Consider the following 17,791-nt stretch of genomic DNA (forward strand, 5'->3'; position numbering starts at 1 on the left):
AATTATTATTACTATTATCATCATCCTAAGATCCCATGGAGTCGACTCATATGCATTGTTTATATATTACTCAAATATAATGTTTATTATGCTCTTTATTTTAACAAAATATTTTAATGTCTATATCTTTTTCATCTTCATATGATGTCACATCCCAGGTATCTGAAAGTATTTAATCTAATCCCAGATTTTCCTATTTTCAGTAAAACAGAAAAATCTATGTTCTAGATTTTACTATTTGAGTAAAAGAGTAAAATCCAGTATAAACATAGAAATTCTAAACACAGATATCTCAACATTGATAATGTATTACAATTTCCAAGAAAATGAATAATTTTTTTTCAAAACTTTTTTATTTTCAAAGTTTTTTTTTTTTAATTGAACTCAATTTTATAAATAAATATTCTGTACATCATAAAGCTCATGAACATGAAGTTAACGAAATGCAATGAGAAAAATGAAATAAAGGTTTATTTGTGTGCAATAACATAAACATAAATAAAAGTATATTAATTATGCCACTTTTAAACAAAAAATAAAAATTTAATTTTTAAAATTAACAACAACACAACAGAGAATGACTAGATGCAGAAAATTTTTAGCTAGGTTCAATAGTATAATACAGTACATAAGAAGAGATAATTTTGTTTTCATCCATGTTACATTATACAGCTAAATCAAATAGAAAGTTTCCACATGAAATAATATTCATGATTACTTTTTTACACTGAGAGCAACTGCCCTCATAAGTTGATCAAAGTACATGGTACAAAGAAAAAAAACTCTTTTCCCAGAGAGGTATACTGTACTAAGGAATATTGCCCTCATTACTTATTAATACTGGCAGGAACTAAACTTTGAAGATCTGGAGTTAGCAAGAAGAAATCAACTTTCAATACAAAAAAAAATTATTTTAAAACCATATGCTAACTTAAGTACATATATGTGAAAGGATGACTAGTTACATTACTTGTACTTTGAAGTTAGGTTTTCTTATTATAATATAAATTTTTTTAATTGGACATTCACTTCAAAACCCATATTTAATTTAATTCAATAGTTTTATAGAAACCCATGATTTATCTCTTTTTTGTTAATGTTGTTATTATTAACATCACATGTCCATGGAGTCAAAGACTCATCATGAAAGCTCTGCACTCTCATTCAAAAAGATCATTGAATCCACTCACAGTTTCTGCACTCACCATACTTTCAGGCAATAGATTCTACTCACCAGCCACTCTCCATGCAAAGAATCTGCTCTTCACTATGTAGCACACACCCTCCTTATATGTACATACAGCTTCCAGGGATGGCCTATTGTTCTACCCTTGTCTTCCTCTACTCTATGAAAAATTACCTCTACATTAATCTGATATTAACCCCCCCCCTCCCTCACCAACTTATAACTCTCAATCATTTCCCCTCACCTTCTATTTACAAGGCTCTGCAAGTTGCATTCCCTCAATCTGTCCTATTCCACATTCCATAGACCTGAAACCGACTTAGTGTACCTGCTCTAGACTGTATCTAAGACATCCCTTTAAGAACCAGGCATCCAAATCTGAAAATACTCCATATGTGGGCTCTTCATAAGGCTGCACTCCATATACAGCCTGATAAAGGCCACACATAGACTACAGCCCTATTTCATTTTAAAATTACAAATGTCTTATTATACATTATACAGCCACACCCTTAATTGCTTATTTAAAATACTATGTTATTATAATTTATATGAATGAAAGATTGATGTAGTAGATCAAATAAGTACATTTTGTACAAATTTCAGTTTTTTTAAACTTTAAAAAAATTTTCAAACAAATTTTCAGTAACGATTTTCTCATTTTTATCAACCTTTCTGATTTTAGGAAGAGTAGGGGTATGTTGGAAAATAATGATTTTATTGGAGCTTTTATGGATGCTGCAAATGAGATGAGTATGAGCAGATTCATTTCCCCAAGCAAGGTAAAAATTAATTTTTTTCCTCACATCAAATTCCTGACTTTGAACTTCCACACTTTCAGGAAACAAGGCTCTCTAGACACCTAACACTAAAACCATTTAGATGCAGTCCATTAGCTTTACCCGTGTATTGATTTGTTTGCTATCAATGCCCTCCTCCTCAATTTGACTATCATAACATGGCAGGAGATTTACAATTTTTACTTTCTTAGTCTTCATTTTTGCTTTGTCCAACAACTCTTTCACATCCTCCTCATAGAATACCTCTCACCTCTCAGATCATTACTGCCAACCAAGACAATTAGTTCTTTCACCTTACCTTTTTTTGCATCCAGGCGACAAAACTAATATCATTAATTTTTGCACCAGGGAACATGATTTTGTTATACTTTCATTAAGTACTCCTCTGATCACTGAGTCCATGTACATAATTTTCTCCTTAACATGCTTTTTAAAATTGTGATTTTAAAAAGTGATAAGATAAATGAGAGGATAAACCAGCATATTACAGTTATGGAATATGCAGTCAGCTATCACTAGAGCAAATGCTATCATAACAAACAAGCAAAAAGTTGTGATCATAGTCCCACAGGCACAATGTTATTCTGAAAGCATATTTGCTATAGCCAAACTACTGGACTATTTCTTTGGTACCATGAGGTTGCTGCAGTGAGAATCAACTGTACATATTGCTAGAAAAATATGTACAAGTATATTATAGTGGCAGAATAATAAATATTAATTGGAAGTCTCAGTACTAATGCATATGATAAACTAGTAAAATTTATAGGACAGTCATCTTATTTTAAAAATCTTTAAAAAATATATTTTAAAAGCATTGGCTCCAATTCTGTGTGAAGATTAAAACAAATGACAATTAATATTATTTAGATGGTTTACAAAATTACATTATGCAGTTCAACTTTAACAAGTGTATTATGTTATGACAATAAGCTGGTCTACAATATAAAGATTTCTTCCTAATTTTGAAGAAAACATTTGCCTAGACCAGCATATTACACTGTTTTTTAAAAATACATCTTCCTTGATGCAGTACTTTTCCAGCAGGACAGTGACAACCTGGCACACACACATCGAGGTAACAATAAGGATCTTTAATATCTGGATCACAAGTCTGAGGACACGGCGGACCACAATCATCATACAGCATGCCTCCTGAACATCTCAGCTCTAATGAATTACAGATAAATAAACTCTTTTAGACTCAAATCAAATGTAAAGCAGTTTCTAGCATAAAATGTGATTAATGATTATTATTATGATTCTTCACAAAGTTAGTTACTAATCATAACAGGCTAAGTATGACTTTTCATGTTGCTGTTATGTTCATTCCCTAAATGTGTTTAAGACATTTTGTAAAATGCAAAATTTTTATTACTACTATTTAATTTATTTATTAAGCTACTGATTTGCCTGCCTGGTTGTGGGTTTGAATCCCAGTGTGGCTTCTTGAAAAAGTTCCATATTTAGTCTCTAGAGCAGGGTTTCTGGACTATGTAAAAAATAAATAAATAATATATATATATATATATAATTCCCACATACAATACAAATGTACTATTGGTTTACAAAAAAACAACAACAACAAATTAGGCTGTTCTAATGTGACTGTGGTTCTCTGTCTATTAATTTCATGAGATCTGTTATTAATAATCATAATCCTATGTATTTATACATCAGTTAGTCTGTTTTGCTGGAAGAAAATACCAGAAGTCTCTGTCTAAGACCTACTAACATACCCATGCCCATGCCAGTAAAAAAAACCTGTAAAATTCTGACATTCCATCAGATGGATTTCTTTCTCAAGTGCAGTCATTCTGTAAGGAAAGATCAATGTTTATGTGATAGTGGATACAAGTATATGATGCAAGGACAAGTGAATCAATGTACAGTCTACTAGATATATTCTCTGTCTCATATTCATATTTTTGTTTGAATTAGAAGAAATCAGAAGACATTATTGTGAACGAGATACTAAGTCTGTCTCCAAATTAGTGAACTTTTTCATGTTTTCTTCCCAGTAGTAGTGTTTTCAGGGGGTAGTTTTCATTTTCTACGTACTCCAATGGAATACAATGCACATATTATATGTAGTTACATAATTTAATTAACATTTATATCTATGATGAAAAAAGAATGGAAATATTTATATATTTCCATCCTTTTTCCATGGTGAAGTTGATATGGGAATGCAGACTACTCTAGCTCATGGTCTGTGCCATGAAGATGAAACCTGTTGTCATATGTTTCACCTTTTTAATTTGTTGAACTTCACTGAAGATGGTCTATAATTTTTCACACTAAAATATATGTCTATTTTAAGATGGCTATTATGAAAACTATATTATTTTTCGTATGCGTATCTGATTATTTTACAAGTACCTTTAAAAGTGCCTGGAAATCATCATTAAAGACAAAATTAAGACTATACCATGCAACCAGTAGATCCATCTTCTTGTATGGTTCTAACCTGGATAATAAGCACCAAAAAAACCTACAGATCTAATTGACTCCTTTGGAACTACATGTCTCAGACCGATCCTTGGATACACCTGGATGGACCGCGTCACTAACTCTGCTGTGCTAAATCTGGCTAAGCAAGAACCACTTGTCAGTATAGTCAAAAAACTACAACTCAGATGGTTTGGGCATCAACTCAGACATCCTGAAGTCTTGCCCTTTTTGGAATCCCTCATCCTGTACAAACCAGAAGATGGCAAATGCAGTAGAGGAAGACCACACAAACAATTTTGGCAATACATATGTGAAACCATCAGTAGGCTGAACTGCAAAACTCCATCAGACATCTACCCGTTAGCTCAAGATAGAGAGACTTGGAAGACCATAATTTGCAATATTTAATTTTTAATATAAATCTCTTTTCCCTTTTCTCATTGTATCATATTGTGAATAAACTATGCTTGTACCTTTAAAAATACCCACCATTCATGCTGTGGTGTGGAATGCACAGCCTGCTAATGTTGCAAAGCCTCTAATCACTTTATCACAGATTCTGGCATCCTTTAGACTTCATACATATTTGATTTTATATACTCATAAAACTCATAAATGCTGTTTATATGATTAGCACGCATCCCATTTTTGATGACATGTTGGAATTGTTTTAAAATGAGGTTTGGGATCCATAAATGGGAGGATGCTTACTCGATTAAAGGAGGTAAGGGAGACAAGAGATCTGGAACTGATGATTGATATGATCGACTGAGGGAAATGTGGACTGTAGAGTTTGGTGGATAGAAGAAGGAGAGGTGATTTCGAGACTTTTAAACTGGTGAGAGGCAGTTACAGGGTAGACATTGGAGAGTTTTTTCACTTGGTGGAATGAAAGGAAGGAGCGATGACAAAGGGCCATCCCTGGAAGTTATGAAAGGCAGCTGTGTGCAAGAGGGTGAGGAGTGGTTTCTTTGCGTGGAGGGTGGTTGAATCTTGAAATGCATTGCCTGAGAGAGTGGTTGAAGTGGGGACGATTAATGGGTTCAAGGAGTGGTATGATAGACTTTGTAGTTCCTAAAAACGATCTCTCACGATGAGTCTTTTGACTCCATGGAGGCCTGGATAATAATAATAATAATAATAAAATAGCAGAACCTATAATAACAAAGATGACCCAAAATAACTCACCACAGACATTAGATGCAGCCCAATGTTTCACTGTAACATCATTCCTAAGGCACTCCAGGGCATATGCTTGAAGAGCATCACAGTAACATGGCTCATTAAACCTACAAGAGCAGGCATCTTGTAAACAAAGTTCATAGTAATCTTTTGGTTTTACTTTGCTGTAGCAATTCTGGAACACAGTTTTTCTGCAAAAGAAAAATAACATACCTTATTATCAAAACTGGAGATGATCAGTTCATTCAAAGTAATAATGAGTAATCTTTCTCTGTACAAATGTCCTTAAATGTATCTGTTCCTAAAAACTGTGACTAAGAAAATGCATTTCAGTTTCAAACGTGAATCAAATCAGTTTTTCTCCCACTAGTCTTTACATTTCCCTGAACTCATCATCTCAAAACCAAAATATTTAGAGGAATTTATTTAAGTTCTAATTATATTACTTGAAAAATGCTATCAGCTTCTCACATTTTTCATATTTATCATTATAAAAATGTAATCCACACATATTTGATTAGCAATTGAAGATTATACTATACTGGGTGGACTAAAGAAAAAGAGGCAAAAGATTTTAGAAAGAAAATGGACAGAGAGTTGAGATTTGGTAGTGACACACACACAAAGAGTGAATATCCACATAAAGACATCTGCAGACATCTATTCCACAGCAGTGAGATTTCAACTCATAGCTGAAGACTGTAGATGCTATTGATTCAACAAAATTGGCCAACCACTTCATTATCATAACTTGTCATCAGTGTCTTTTTCATTGTTTCAGCAATATTTCCAATTGCTGTGGTATGGATGTTCATGAATGTCCTTAGGTGGAAGATGAATTTTATTGTTCAATGTGAGGCTACCACCTTACTGGAGATCTGAAGTCCAATGTTCCCTCTAAGCTGTGCACATGCACACTGGGCAAAAAGGGAGTGCACATTGCTAGTAATTGCATACACAAAATTTTAGCTTTCAGAATTTCTAATTTACAGTCACTAATTATTATTATTTCATGACACCCCAAGGAGTCCAAAGATTCATTGAGGGAGAACACCTACTATACAACTCTCTGTGTCCATCACATAATCCACCAACTACACCGAACCGCCACTACCATCATCATCTACACCAGTGCCACCTACTGCTCACTACTACTAATATTTTTTGTCTGTAAATTGTGTGTTCTCAAGGTCAATTTGTCTGTATGCAGGATGAAAAACCTGAGTTTCTTGGAGAAAAAACCTTCCCTGCCTCTGAGATCTGTTTACTCACTTTCAATAGAAAAAATCAATATTAAGATTCCTCCCATCACAATGAGAATCAAACTTTAAACAAGAACTACCAATATAGCCCCCTGCGGGCTATATTGGTAGTTCTTGGCCTTTGGGCTGAAGTTCTTCTGATAAATGTTTCCCAAATTTGGGGCACTCTCATGCATCCAAATTTGTTGAGGTTTGGCATGTTCCTAAGGGCTGAGGCTGATTCCATGAATAGTCTTTCATATTTGAACTTGCTGCAGTATATTATTGTGGCTTTCTTCCATCTTATTCTGTGGCGAGTATCCAGAGTGTGGTCTGCAAGCCCAGAGTGGCTGTACTTGTAAAATCGGATGTAATCCTTGTGTTCTGAGATTCTGATATTTGCTGTCCTGCCTGTTTGGCCAAAGTAGGACAGTTTACAGCTGCAAGGGACCTGGTATACACCAGGTAGGTCTAGGGGAAAGTACCTGGTGTATACCAGGTCCTTTGCAGCTGTAAACCATCCTACTTTGGCCAAACAGGCAGGACAGCAAATATCAGAATCTCAGAACACAAGGATTACATCTGGTTTCACCAATACAGCCACTCTGGGCTTGCAGACCACACTCTGGATACTCGCCACAGAATAAGATGGAAGAAAGCCACAATAATATACTGCAGCAAGTTCAAATATGAAAGACTATTCATGGAATCAGCCTCAGCCCTTAGGAACATGCCAAACCTCAACAAATTTGGATGCATGAGAGTGCCCCAAATTTGGGAAACATTTATCAGAAGAACTTCAGCCCAAAGGCCAAGAACTACCAATATAGCCCGCCAGGGGGAACCATCAGGACTTTGGGAAAACGTTAGCTTCCTAGCTTCAGTTCTCATTTGCTGTTATGTAGTACTTGTGTGCACTTGTCTTTGTAATAAGTTCCCAAGAAGATGGCAATGTGACGTTTGCCGAAATATCGGAAAGTATATATTAAAGTTTATTTAATTTATATTTCTAGTGTATTTCTAGTGTACGCTGTCATTTAATTATTAGATATTACATCCCATATAGTTTCTTAGCCGAATAAGAAACTCAAAGAGTTTCATGCCGAATATACAGTAGAAACTATATAAAGTTTGGCGATTACAAGCGTAAGCAAATACCTGGATACTGCAGCAACTGACCTTAAAGGTAGTGCAAGCTGAGGCAACTCGTGTCAAAGGTGGAGCAAGATCCAATCACTATTCTTGATATTTACCCATAATGTGAACTTAGCTCCTAGGAGCTGTATTATTGTTCGACATTATGAGAGAAGGTCACCCAGACCAGTTTCAACCTTTATTGAGGTCTCATCAGTGAGTAGGCAGACCTAGTTAATATCAAGTTTGTAGCGAACAGAACTCACAACCCTTCTACGAGTTTTGCCATGAGGTGTCCTAATAAATTATTAGATATATGAAGAGCCAAAGGCTTCAATTCGGCGACATATAACTTGTTTAAGTTAAGGGATATTACATCCCATATAGTTTCTCTCATAATGTCGAACAATAATACAGCTCCTAGGAGCTAAGTTCACATTATGGGTAAATATCAAGAATAGTGATCAGAGCTTGCTCCACCTTTGACACGAGTTGCCTCAGCTTGCACTACCTTTAGGGTCAGTTGCTGCAGTATCCAGGTATTTGCTTACGCTTGGAATCACCGAACTTTATATAGTTTCTACCATGTTCGGCATGAAACTCTTTGAGTTTCTTATTCGGCTAAGAAACTATATGGGATGTAATATCCCTTAACTTAAACAAGTTATATGTCGCCAAATTGAAGCCTTTGGCTCTTCATATATCTAATAATCCCTTAATTATTAGTTATCATGATTGAGACATAAGCTAGTCAGGGGTTGTTATCAGTTTGACATGGAAGAGATTTTTCATAGAATGGGAGAGGGGGATAGAACAAGAGGCCATCACTGGAAACTGTATAAAAGAGTGTGAACAGAGGAGTGAGGAGCAGGTTTTTTACATGGAGAGTGGTTGGTGAGTGGAATGCATTGCCTGAGTGTGTTGTGAATGTAGACACATTGAATCAGTTTAAGGCACGGTTTGATGAGCATTATATGCAATAGTGCGTACCTCCCATGATGAGTCTCTGACTCAATGGAGATCAGAATGTTAATAATAAATAATAATAAATATCTCCATAATTCTATACCGAAACTTAGACAGTTACTGTCAATTATCTGTGCTCAACACTGTGTATGTGGGTGCACACACATCTGTTCACATGTATGTTACTTAAATTTTATTGTATGTATGTTTGTAATATGTAAAGTAATGTGTCATTTTATTTATCAGCATTGTGTATCTCTGAAAAATGCCAATAAGCAATTGAAGATATTTCAAATTTGTGTGAAATGGAATGTTTATAGAAGTCCTTGTAATCTAACTAAATCATCACCAATATAGGGATAATTATTACATAGTCCCAGAGATGAATTCTGAACATTGTAATATATTATTTATGACTAACATATTTGGGATTTATTGGGCTACTTAAAGATAATAAACATGATGAACTAAGCAGTAAAGATTTGGAGAGAAGACCAAGTTACATGGAAAGATGGATGAGGTTGTGGCACATCCTTTTTCTTGAAAGGCATCGGGTGTTGACTGGCAAGCTTGAAGCTGTTCTTTTCTTGGAGTGAGTCTTTGTAGCAAGACATCCTGTCAATAATTCTCTTTATCACAGCACTCAAAATCTGATTGATTTTTAGTGAAGAGATTTAGGGCATCCCTGATTTTATCAGTGACTCCCGTGGTGATGTTTCTATTGAGTACATCATCATCATCTAAAAAGTGATTATCATTAGTAGAATGCTGCTGTTGTTGTTGTTGTTCCAGCTGTACCAGCTCTTTGTTGGCAAGACCTGTCTAGTGAGACTGGAACAGCCCCTGCATGTTATCAATATGCAATAACTAAGAAAGGGTAAAATTAGCACCGACAACATGCTGGAACTTTTCCAGCCTAACAAGACAGTCTACCACACCAACATGATGCATACAACCATATGTTCTTTGAGTTACAGTGTATTGTCATTTCCTTCCCAGGATGCAGTGATATTGCTGATAACTTTCATAATGTTATTATTATTATTATTTGACACCTCCAGGGAGTCCAAGGATTCATCGAGGGAGGGCACTTGCTCTACAACTCTGTCTCCACTACTCAATCCACCAACGCCATCTACTGCCAACCACCACCACTAATATTTTCACAGACACTCACAAACATTCATGCCCATGGCAGGATTCGAACCCACAGCCTTTTGGCTGGAGAGCGTATGCGCTAACCACTCGGCCAGCCAGGCGGGCAAATATCTTTGGTTTCTAATCATGGTTTCCAGATTATTATTACGTGACACCTCCAAGGAGTCCAAAGACTCATCGAAGGACGGCACCTGCTCTACAATGTCTCCACCACTCCACAATCAACCAGCTCCAGCGAACCACATTATCTACACCAATACCATCTGCTGGCTACCACTAGTATTTTCACAGACAATCACAAGCATCCTTGCCCACAGCGGGATTCGAACTCGTAGCCTTTTGGCTAGAGAGCGGGTGCGCTAACCACTCGGCCAACCAGGCCGGCATTGAGAATGTTGAATGACCTCTACCAATCTCTGATTAACTGCTTATTTTTAATATTTGTCTCCTCAACTAGTTACTTAAAGATGCATCATAGGCATTAGAGCTTGAATTTCAAATGAAGTTTCACTGAAAATAAAGATTATAGGTTGTCCAAATTCTCAGAACAGCTAGGGAGTACAGAGTATTCCTAGGGAACACTAGGAATACTCTGTACTCCAGCTCATTTTCCATGCAATAACACTGCACCACTAGAAAGAAGCCTAGTGACAGACAGCTTATCGTTTTTGTTTGACTTCCAGATGACAACCAGGTACTCTTTAAAATACCTTTTCGTTAGATAAGCATGAGTGGTAATATGATCTTTGGCAGTTTTAAACTCTAATGCATACTTCTCCTCATAGCAGATGAAAGTATGTGATGGCATTCACTTCTAACAAAGGCTAAGTTTGTCTACGTCAAAGAAAAGCTGGAGAGAATAGTTACCAATTTGGTGATTGCCTTCAGAATATCATGGAATTCAAGCACAACTTGGTGGTTAATATCCACTGCCTCACTACTCACTTTTACTGTGCAAGTTGCTGTAATGTTTGGACTTGTCATGCCATTTATAACTAGCTCTAAATGTTTGCAAATAGAATATGTCAGCTTTGATGCTGTCAGTGCAGTAGTGGACATGATAAAGGCTTTTATCTTTTCAGCATTCTTTAACCAGTACTGCCCATAAGATATTTACATGTCAATCTAAACATGGTTGCATAAAACTGAGCATTCAGCACCATTGAAATAACATGGATATAAAGCTTAAAATTTTTTATATATTTCATCTATTTGGCTGGTTGGGTGATTAAAATTGTTTTGCTGATTAACGTCACTAAGACTAAAGCATAACCAATGCCCACTTGGCACTCATCTCACTTAAGCCATAATACCAGCATTTTAACATCTTGTGTAATATCCTTCCTTCACTACTAGTCTTTTTTTTTTTTAGCAGATTTTTCACTACCACATGCAACTACTTTATCAGCCATTATTACCAGCAGGGTTGGCTGAGTGGTTAGCATACCCACTCTGCAACCAACAGACTGCAGATCTGAATCCCGTCATGGACATGGATGTTTATATTTGTCTTTAGGTGGGAGATGACTTTCATCATCTCCTGCAGACCACTACCACATTGTGCTTATTTGAGGCCTAAAGTGGCTTGAAAAAGTTCCATGTTTGGTCCTCTAGAACAGGGCTGTCCAACCTTAGGTAATCCGAGGGCCGAATCCAGAATAATAAATACAGTACATGTATTAAATTACTTAGAGAGTCCTACTGTTTTATGAGAAGTGTTTATAAAAGTTTTTATTGAAACAGTAGACAAGAAACAATAACTGTTTATTTCATTTTAGCGAGAGCTCTGCAGTAGTTCGGCTTCGTCTACCAAAGTACCTATATAAATTTTGATGCTTGTAGCTGCCAATCGCAGTAAATTTGCAAGAGAATTATCTGTCAATGAACATCTATCTCTACTTTGATTTAATGAATTTCAGAGTTGAAAAAGTGCTTTCACAAAGATATGTGCTCCCAAGCATTGAGCGCATCTTGAGTCCAAAGTTCCTCAATTTCGGGTACCTCCCTATCGGTAGTAATTTAAAAAAATCTTCTCCTTTTTCACTTCTGTTAGTATAAAAAAAGTGTAAGAATGCTTCTTTGATGTAAAGTTTTGATGTAAAATTACCAATGTCGAGATTATTGATTAGTGATTGAATTAAAATATCATATGTATTCGATTCAAATTGTTATTTTATTTTTTTGCTTTTGAAAATCAAAACCCACAGTTGGGCTGCACAAAATTGCACCACAGGAAACATGGGGCCCATGGGTCGTGTTTTGGACTGCCCTGCTCTAGAACAAGGTTTCCAAGATTTGTAAAAAAAAAATTTTAAAAATAAAAAAAAATGTATCAAATTAATAAAAATAAAAAAACCCTTTAGCCAACCCATAGTACAAAATAAACTATATGTTTGCAAATAACCTTTTGTGGGTGGAGGCAACATAAAAAAAAATACTTTGACAAACATTATTCAATTCAGGATAGCATGGTACAGTGCTCATTGGCTGAGAGCATTTGCAGTAAGGTGCATTAATGCTCAACTGTTCACTGCTATATAAGCTCCCATTGGCAGAGAGCACAATAATGCTCACTTGTTGTATAGTAGTGTATTGGCTTATTTGCCATAGGAAAAGTATACATTAATAGTGTACTGTAATATATTTTTGTATACATATATATGTTATATGAGTCTCTGTAGCTCAGTTGGTATAGACTAGGGGTCGGCAAAGTGGTCGATATCGATCATGGGGGGTCGATGTGGCTATCATAGGGGTCGATAAATGTCTCGGGGTCAAAAGGGGATTTACATTTTTAATGTTCTTTATAAATTTCTTTAAGTATTTTCTTTAAATATTTCTTATCGAGAAGCAATAATGAAGTAAAAGGGTGAAGGAATTATTATTTTTAAATTGAGAAATTTATTATTGATAACATTTATTCATTTATTTAACATGATGGGGGTCGATGAGGGATCAAGCATTCCATGAAAGGGTCAATGGTCTAAAAAGTTCGCCGACCCCTGGTAAAGACGAAGTCCTTTGGTCGGAAATACCTAGGTTCGATTCCATCAGTGATGTGAGGGACCTTTATCTGGTCTCCTTTGATGAAAGGTGAATTAGCCAGTCTCATATGGAGGTAGGGGGTTTTTTCACCTGGAAACTCAGGTTTTTTTGTCCCCAGAACAGGCAAATTGGCCCCGTGAACACATATCTACAGACATAGGACACACTGGAGAGGCATAGGGCTAACCACCTTATCCTCAAGTACAGTTGCAGTTGCAAGAAATACTTACCTCGACACCATAAAAGGTAAAAGAGGAGGATTAAGAAAGAAAGAATAAATGTTATATGTTCTTTTTAAAAAATATACATGAGCAAACTAGATTTTTATAAAGAGCACCTAATGAAATTTTATTTCATTATGGTGCTGAAATGAAATGAAATGAAATGAAATTTATGATTCATAAGGCAGTGTTTAACACTGCCTCATGAATATACCTATATATATATTTTATTTTATTTTATTTTATTTTTAATCATCATAATTTCATAAAGTCTTCTTCCCTTCAGTTCCAATTTTAAGTTGTGGAAAAAGAAAACTGCACTCACAAAAAAGGGTAGATTTTTATGCAAACACGGATTCTTACAGGAATGTTATTTTTTGATGGAGAAGAAAGTTCAAAGAGCAAAATATAAATTCTGGAATACAAAGCAATTAATTCAGTAAATTTCTGTTTTGCTGCAGTTAGAATAGAAATTAACTAACTGCTGTGGTGCTACATATGGCACCACAGCAGTTAGCACAAAACTCCTTCCTAGGTGGAGGAGCAATGCAGTGATGCCACCTGCCAGCTATTTCAGAATTTATTTTTATCACATCTCACATAACATTATCTGTTTCTTTCTTTTAAGCATATGGTAAATTTTAAAATTTCTTCTTATTTTTTTTTTTTACTGCTACTCAAATCCTGTGTGGCACAATTCTTCTCACATTACCATCAATCCCTCTTTTACTGGTTTAATTCCTGTCTTCTTGGAAAACACTGTACCCTTGTATTCCATTCCCAGGTCACCCATGTTTAGCCTATTATAAGATTTAATAGAATGAAGTGAACAAAGAATTAAAACTCTAATATTTTGTATCGCTCATTGAGACATCTTTGGAAATATGATATGAAAACTTTAATGTGTGACAGAGATTAAACTGATATACAGACTGAAGTCTGAATAGGAATATCCTATGTTGATGCATGTAGGATAGTCTTGATTAAATTGAATCAAACTTGACAAGAAATTATATTCTTGTGTAATCTTTTACTCAAGTTTACACAAACAAGGTTTGCATGTAATGTATCCTCATGATTAGGCTACTTGTATATAGACAATTGACCTCACATCAATTCCCTCAGAATTTCATAATGCTGTGCATTATGGGATTCTGAGGAAATCCCATTCTTCCCTTTGTTTACACTTTAATAAAGGATTAAACAAGAGCATAATTTCTTGTCAAGTATAATTTACTTTGTAATAAAGTAAATTCACTTTGTAACCATTTATTTTTAAAAACTTGCTACATCTGTCTCTGAACCAGAGTATTTTAATAATATAGTATGCCATTTTATTACTTGTATATGCAAAATATAGGAATCCTGCACTGATTCATGGTATCTTCTTGGTTCTGGCTCCTACTAATGTGGCCCATTTTCAAGAACATGGTTTCCATGGTCTTGGTGGCAGGTTTTTGCCTGTCTTAGAGTGATCAACAGTTAATGAGTTAAAATGATCCTTCTTATCACTCATTGAAGTTAGAGTGATCAAAGGATCACATAGTTTTGGGAAAATACCCATTACTTACAAAGATGTCTAATCACTGTATTCCATTGGATGTTTGCATATGGCATCACTCCTACTGATGTGGCCTTGATTTGTCCTTCAGTGAATGCTTGCCCTAGAAGATAAGCAGTTCTGTTATGCAGTAAGCTTTTGCCTATTGCTGAGTATCCTAATGAGTTTAATGATCATTTTGGGTTACTTATTTTTTACTAAACAGCTTAAGGAAATTACAAAATATACTAGAATATAAATTAAAATAAGTTTTAATACACTTCCAATATTTCGGCAACATCACGTTGCCATTTTCACAGGAACTTAAAAACAAGACATGTGCACTCAAGCACAACAAACAGTAAATGAGGAAGAAGCAGGAAGCTATTCTTTCTCCTAAAAGTCCTGATGGTGCCCCCTAGCAGGCAATGTTGGTATTCTTGGGTGATTGGGCTGAAGGTCTTCTGATGTAGGTTTCCCAAATTTGGGGCAGTCTCATGCAACCAAATTTGTTGAAGTTTGGATTGTTTCTTAGGGTTGAGGCTGATTCCATGAAAAGTCTTTCGTATTTGAATTTACTACGGTGTATTATTGTGGCTTTCTTCCACCGTATTCCATGGCGGGTATCCAGCGCATGGTCTGCAAGACCAGAGTGGCTGTATTGGTGAAACCAGATGTAGTCCTTGTGTTCTGAAATTCTGATATTAACTGTCCTGCCTGTTTAGCCAAAGTAGGATAGCTTACAGCTGCAAGGGACCTGGTATACACCAGGTAGGTCTATGGGGGGGGGGGGGGGAGTTGGTCTTTAGTAGAGCAGATAAGGATGCAATTTTTTATATGGTCTGTAACAAGACGTTAAGTCATGTTTTTTGATTTTTGTAATTTTTTCGAGGTGCCTCGGATATAGGGTATGGTGATGAATTTAGAGTAATCCTTGTTGTGAGGGGGGAAGGTGTGTGGGGGGGGGTTGTGGTTTATTGGTTTCAATATTTTTTGGATTTTTTTTTTTTGGGGGGGGGTAGCCATTGGCTGAGAAAGTATTTAGAATGTGGTTTAGTTCTGTGGTTAAGACATTGTCATTTGAACAGATAAGTTTAGCTCTGTTGGGATATGCAGGATACGACACCTTCCAAACCACATCGCTAACGATATTAGACTGGATGTGGCTTGTGTTCTGACCAAAGCAAAACCACCAAAAACTAACATGTCCAGTAAGGAAATTAAATCTCTACTAGAATTAAAGAAAAACAAGAAAATAATAATCACCAAAGCAGATAAAGGGAACGCCACAGTATTGCTTAACCAAAAGGATGTACACATGTAAGCTGAATGCTTTATTGTTAGATCGGGCTACTTACCTCCCTATCAACTAAAATCCCACCAACTCACAAATTAGAAAACTCCACAGGCTCCTTAAGAAGGTCACAGGTCACTTCTTGACCTGTAGAAGTCACTAACAAATTAAAACCATTTACTCCATACTGGGGAGGTATCCCCCCAGTATGGAGTAAATGCTAGGGGGGTATCCATAAATACATAAGGAAAATGTGCCATTACGTCCCATAGTGGATGGCATTGATTCCCCCACATACAAACTAGCTAAACATTTGGCCAAAGCTCTCTCACACTATACTGGAAACACACCTTCACACATAAAAAAACTCAGCCTACTTCAAAGCCAGCATAGAAAATCTTACACTCAAACACACTGACGTAATGGTCAGTTTTGATGTCTCCTCCTTATTCACAAATGTCAATTTGTGAATAAGGAGAAGACATCACTTAAAGAATCCTTAGAGCTAATCCAAGCTAAATTTCCTCCTGATATCACAGCCCTATTTCAGTTCACAATGAACTCAGGCTATTTTGTTTGGCAAGGAAAATTCTACAAACTAATAAAGGGGACAGCCATGGGTTCTCCACTCTCCCCACCCTTGGACAACTTTTATATGGAGACTTTTGAAGAGAAAGCCTTAAACTCTTTCCCACAAAAATCAACCATATGGCTTCGCTATGTTGATGATGTGTTCGCTATTTGGCCACATGGCTCCGATGCACTCCTCTCCTTCCTAACACACTTTAACAACCAACACCCCACAATCAAATTCATCCTGGAAGAAGAAAAAAAAGCAACTGTCTTCCTTTCTTAGACACACTAGTCACCTGCCAGCCTGATGGAACCTTGGTTTTCTCAGTCTATAGTAAACCCACCCATACAGCAGATACATTTATCAACAATCCCCCCCGCACACACAACAATACGGAGTAATTAAGACACTACACAACAGGGCTAAACTTATCTGTTCAAATGACAATGCCCTAACCAAAGAACTAAACCACATTCTGAACACTTTCTCAGCCAATGGCTACCTGCCCCCCCCCCCAAAAAAAATCCAAAAAATATTGAAACCAATAAACCACAACCCCCCCTTCACAACAAGGATTATTCTAAATCCGTCACCATACCCTATATCCGAGGCACCTTGAAAAAAATTACAAAAATCTTAAAAAAACATGACTTAACGTCTTGTTACAGACCATATAAAAAATTGGTATCCCTTATCTGCTCTACTAAAGACCAACCTTCCCCCCCCCTCCCTAGACCTACCTGGTGTATACCAGGTCCCTTGCAGCTGTAAGCTGTCCTACTTTGGCCAAACAGGCAGGACAGCTAATATCAGAATTTCAGAACACAAGGACTACATCTGGTTTCGTGGCTTTCTTCCACCATAATACACTGTAGTAACTTCAAATACAAAAGGCTTTTCATGGAATCAGCCTCAGCCCTAAGAAATAATCTAAACCTCAACAAATTTGGTTGCATAAGATTGCCCGAAATTTGGGAAACCTACATCAGAAAACCT

General features: G+C 36.1%; 1 protein-coding gene across 1 annotated transcript in view; it reads right to left on the bottom strand.

Moving 5' to 3' along the window:
• Window positions 1–1,813: 1,813 nt before the first annotated feature.
• Window positions 1,814–17,791, bottom strand: part of LOC150105803 (sushi, von Willebrand factor type A, EGF and pentraxin domain-containing protein 1-like) — a 358,579-nt gene continuing 342,601 nt past the window's right edge. Inside the window, exons 33-34 of the mRNA XM_090394354.1 lie at window positions 5,629–5,813; window positions 1,814–3,156 (exon numbers count right to left, since the gene is read on the bottom strand). Of these exons, the coding sequence (XP_090250480.1) occupies window positions 2,969–3,156; window positions 5,629–5,813 (373 nt within the window). The 3' untranslated portion in view covers window positions 1,814–2,968. The remainder of the gene's footprint in view (window positions 3,157–5,628; window positions 5,814–17,791) is intronic.

The sequence above is a fragment of the Typopeltis vanoorti genome, chromosome 6, assembly GCF_054136105.1.
Source record: "Typopeltis vanoorti isolate ZY-2024b chromosome 6, IOZ_Tvanoo_1.0, whole genome shotgun sequence".
Classification (NCBI taxonomy): Eukaryota; Metazoa; Arthropoda; class Arachnida; order Uropygi; family Thelyphonidae; genus Typopeltis; species Typopeltis vanoorti.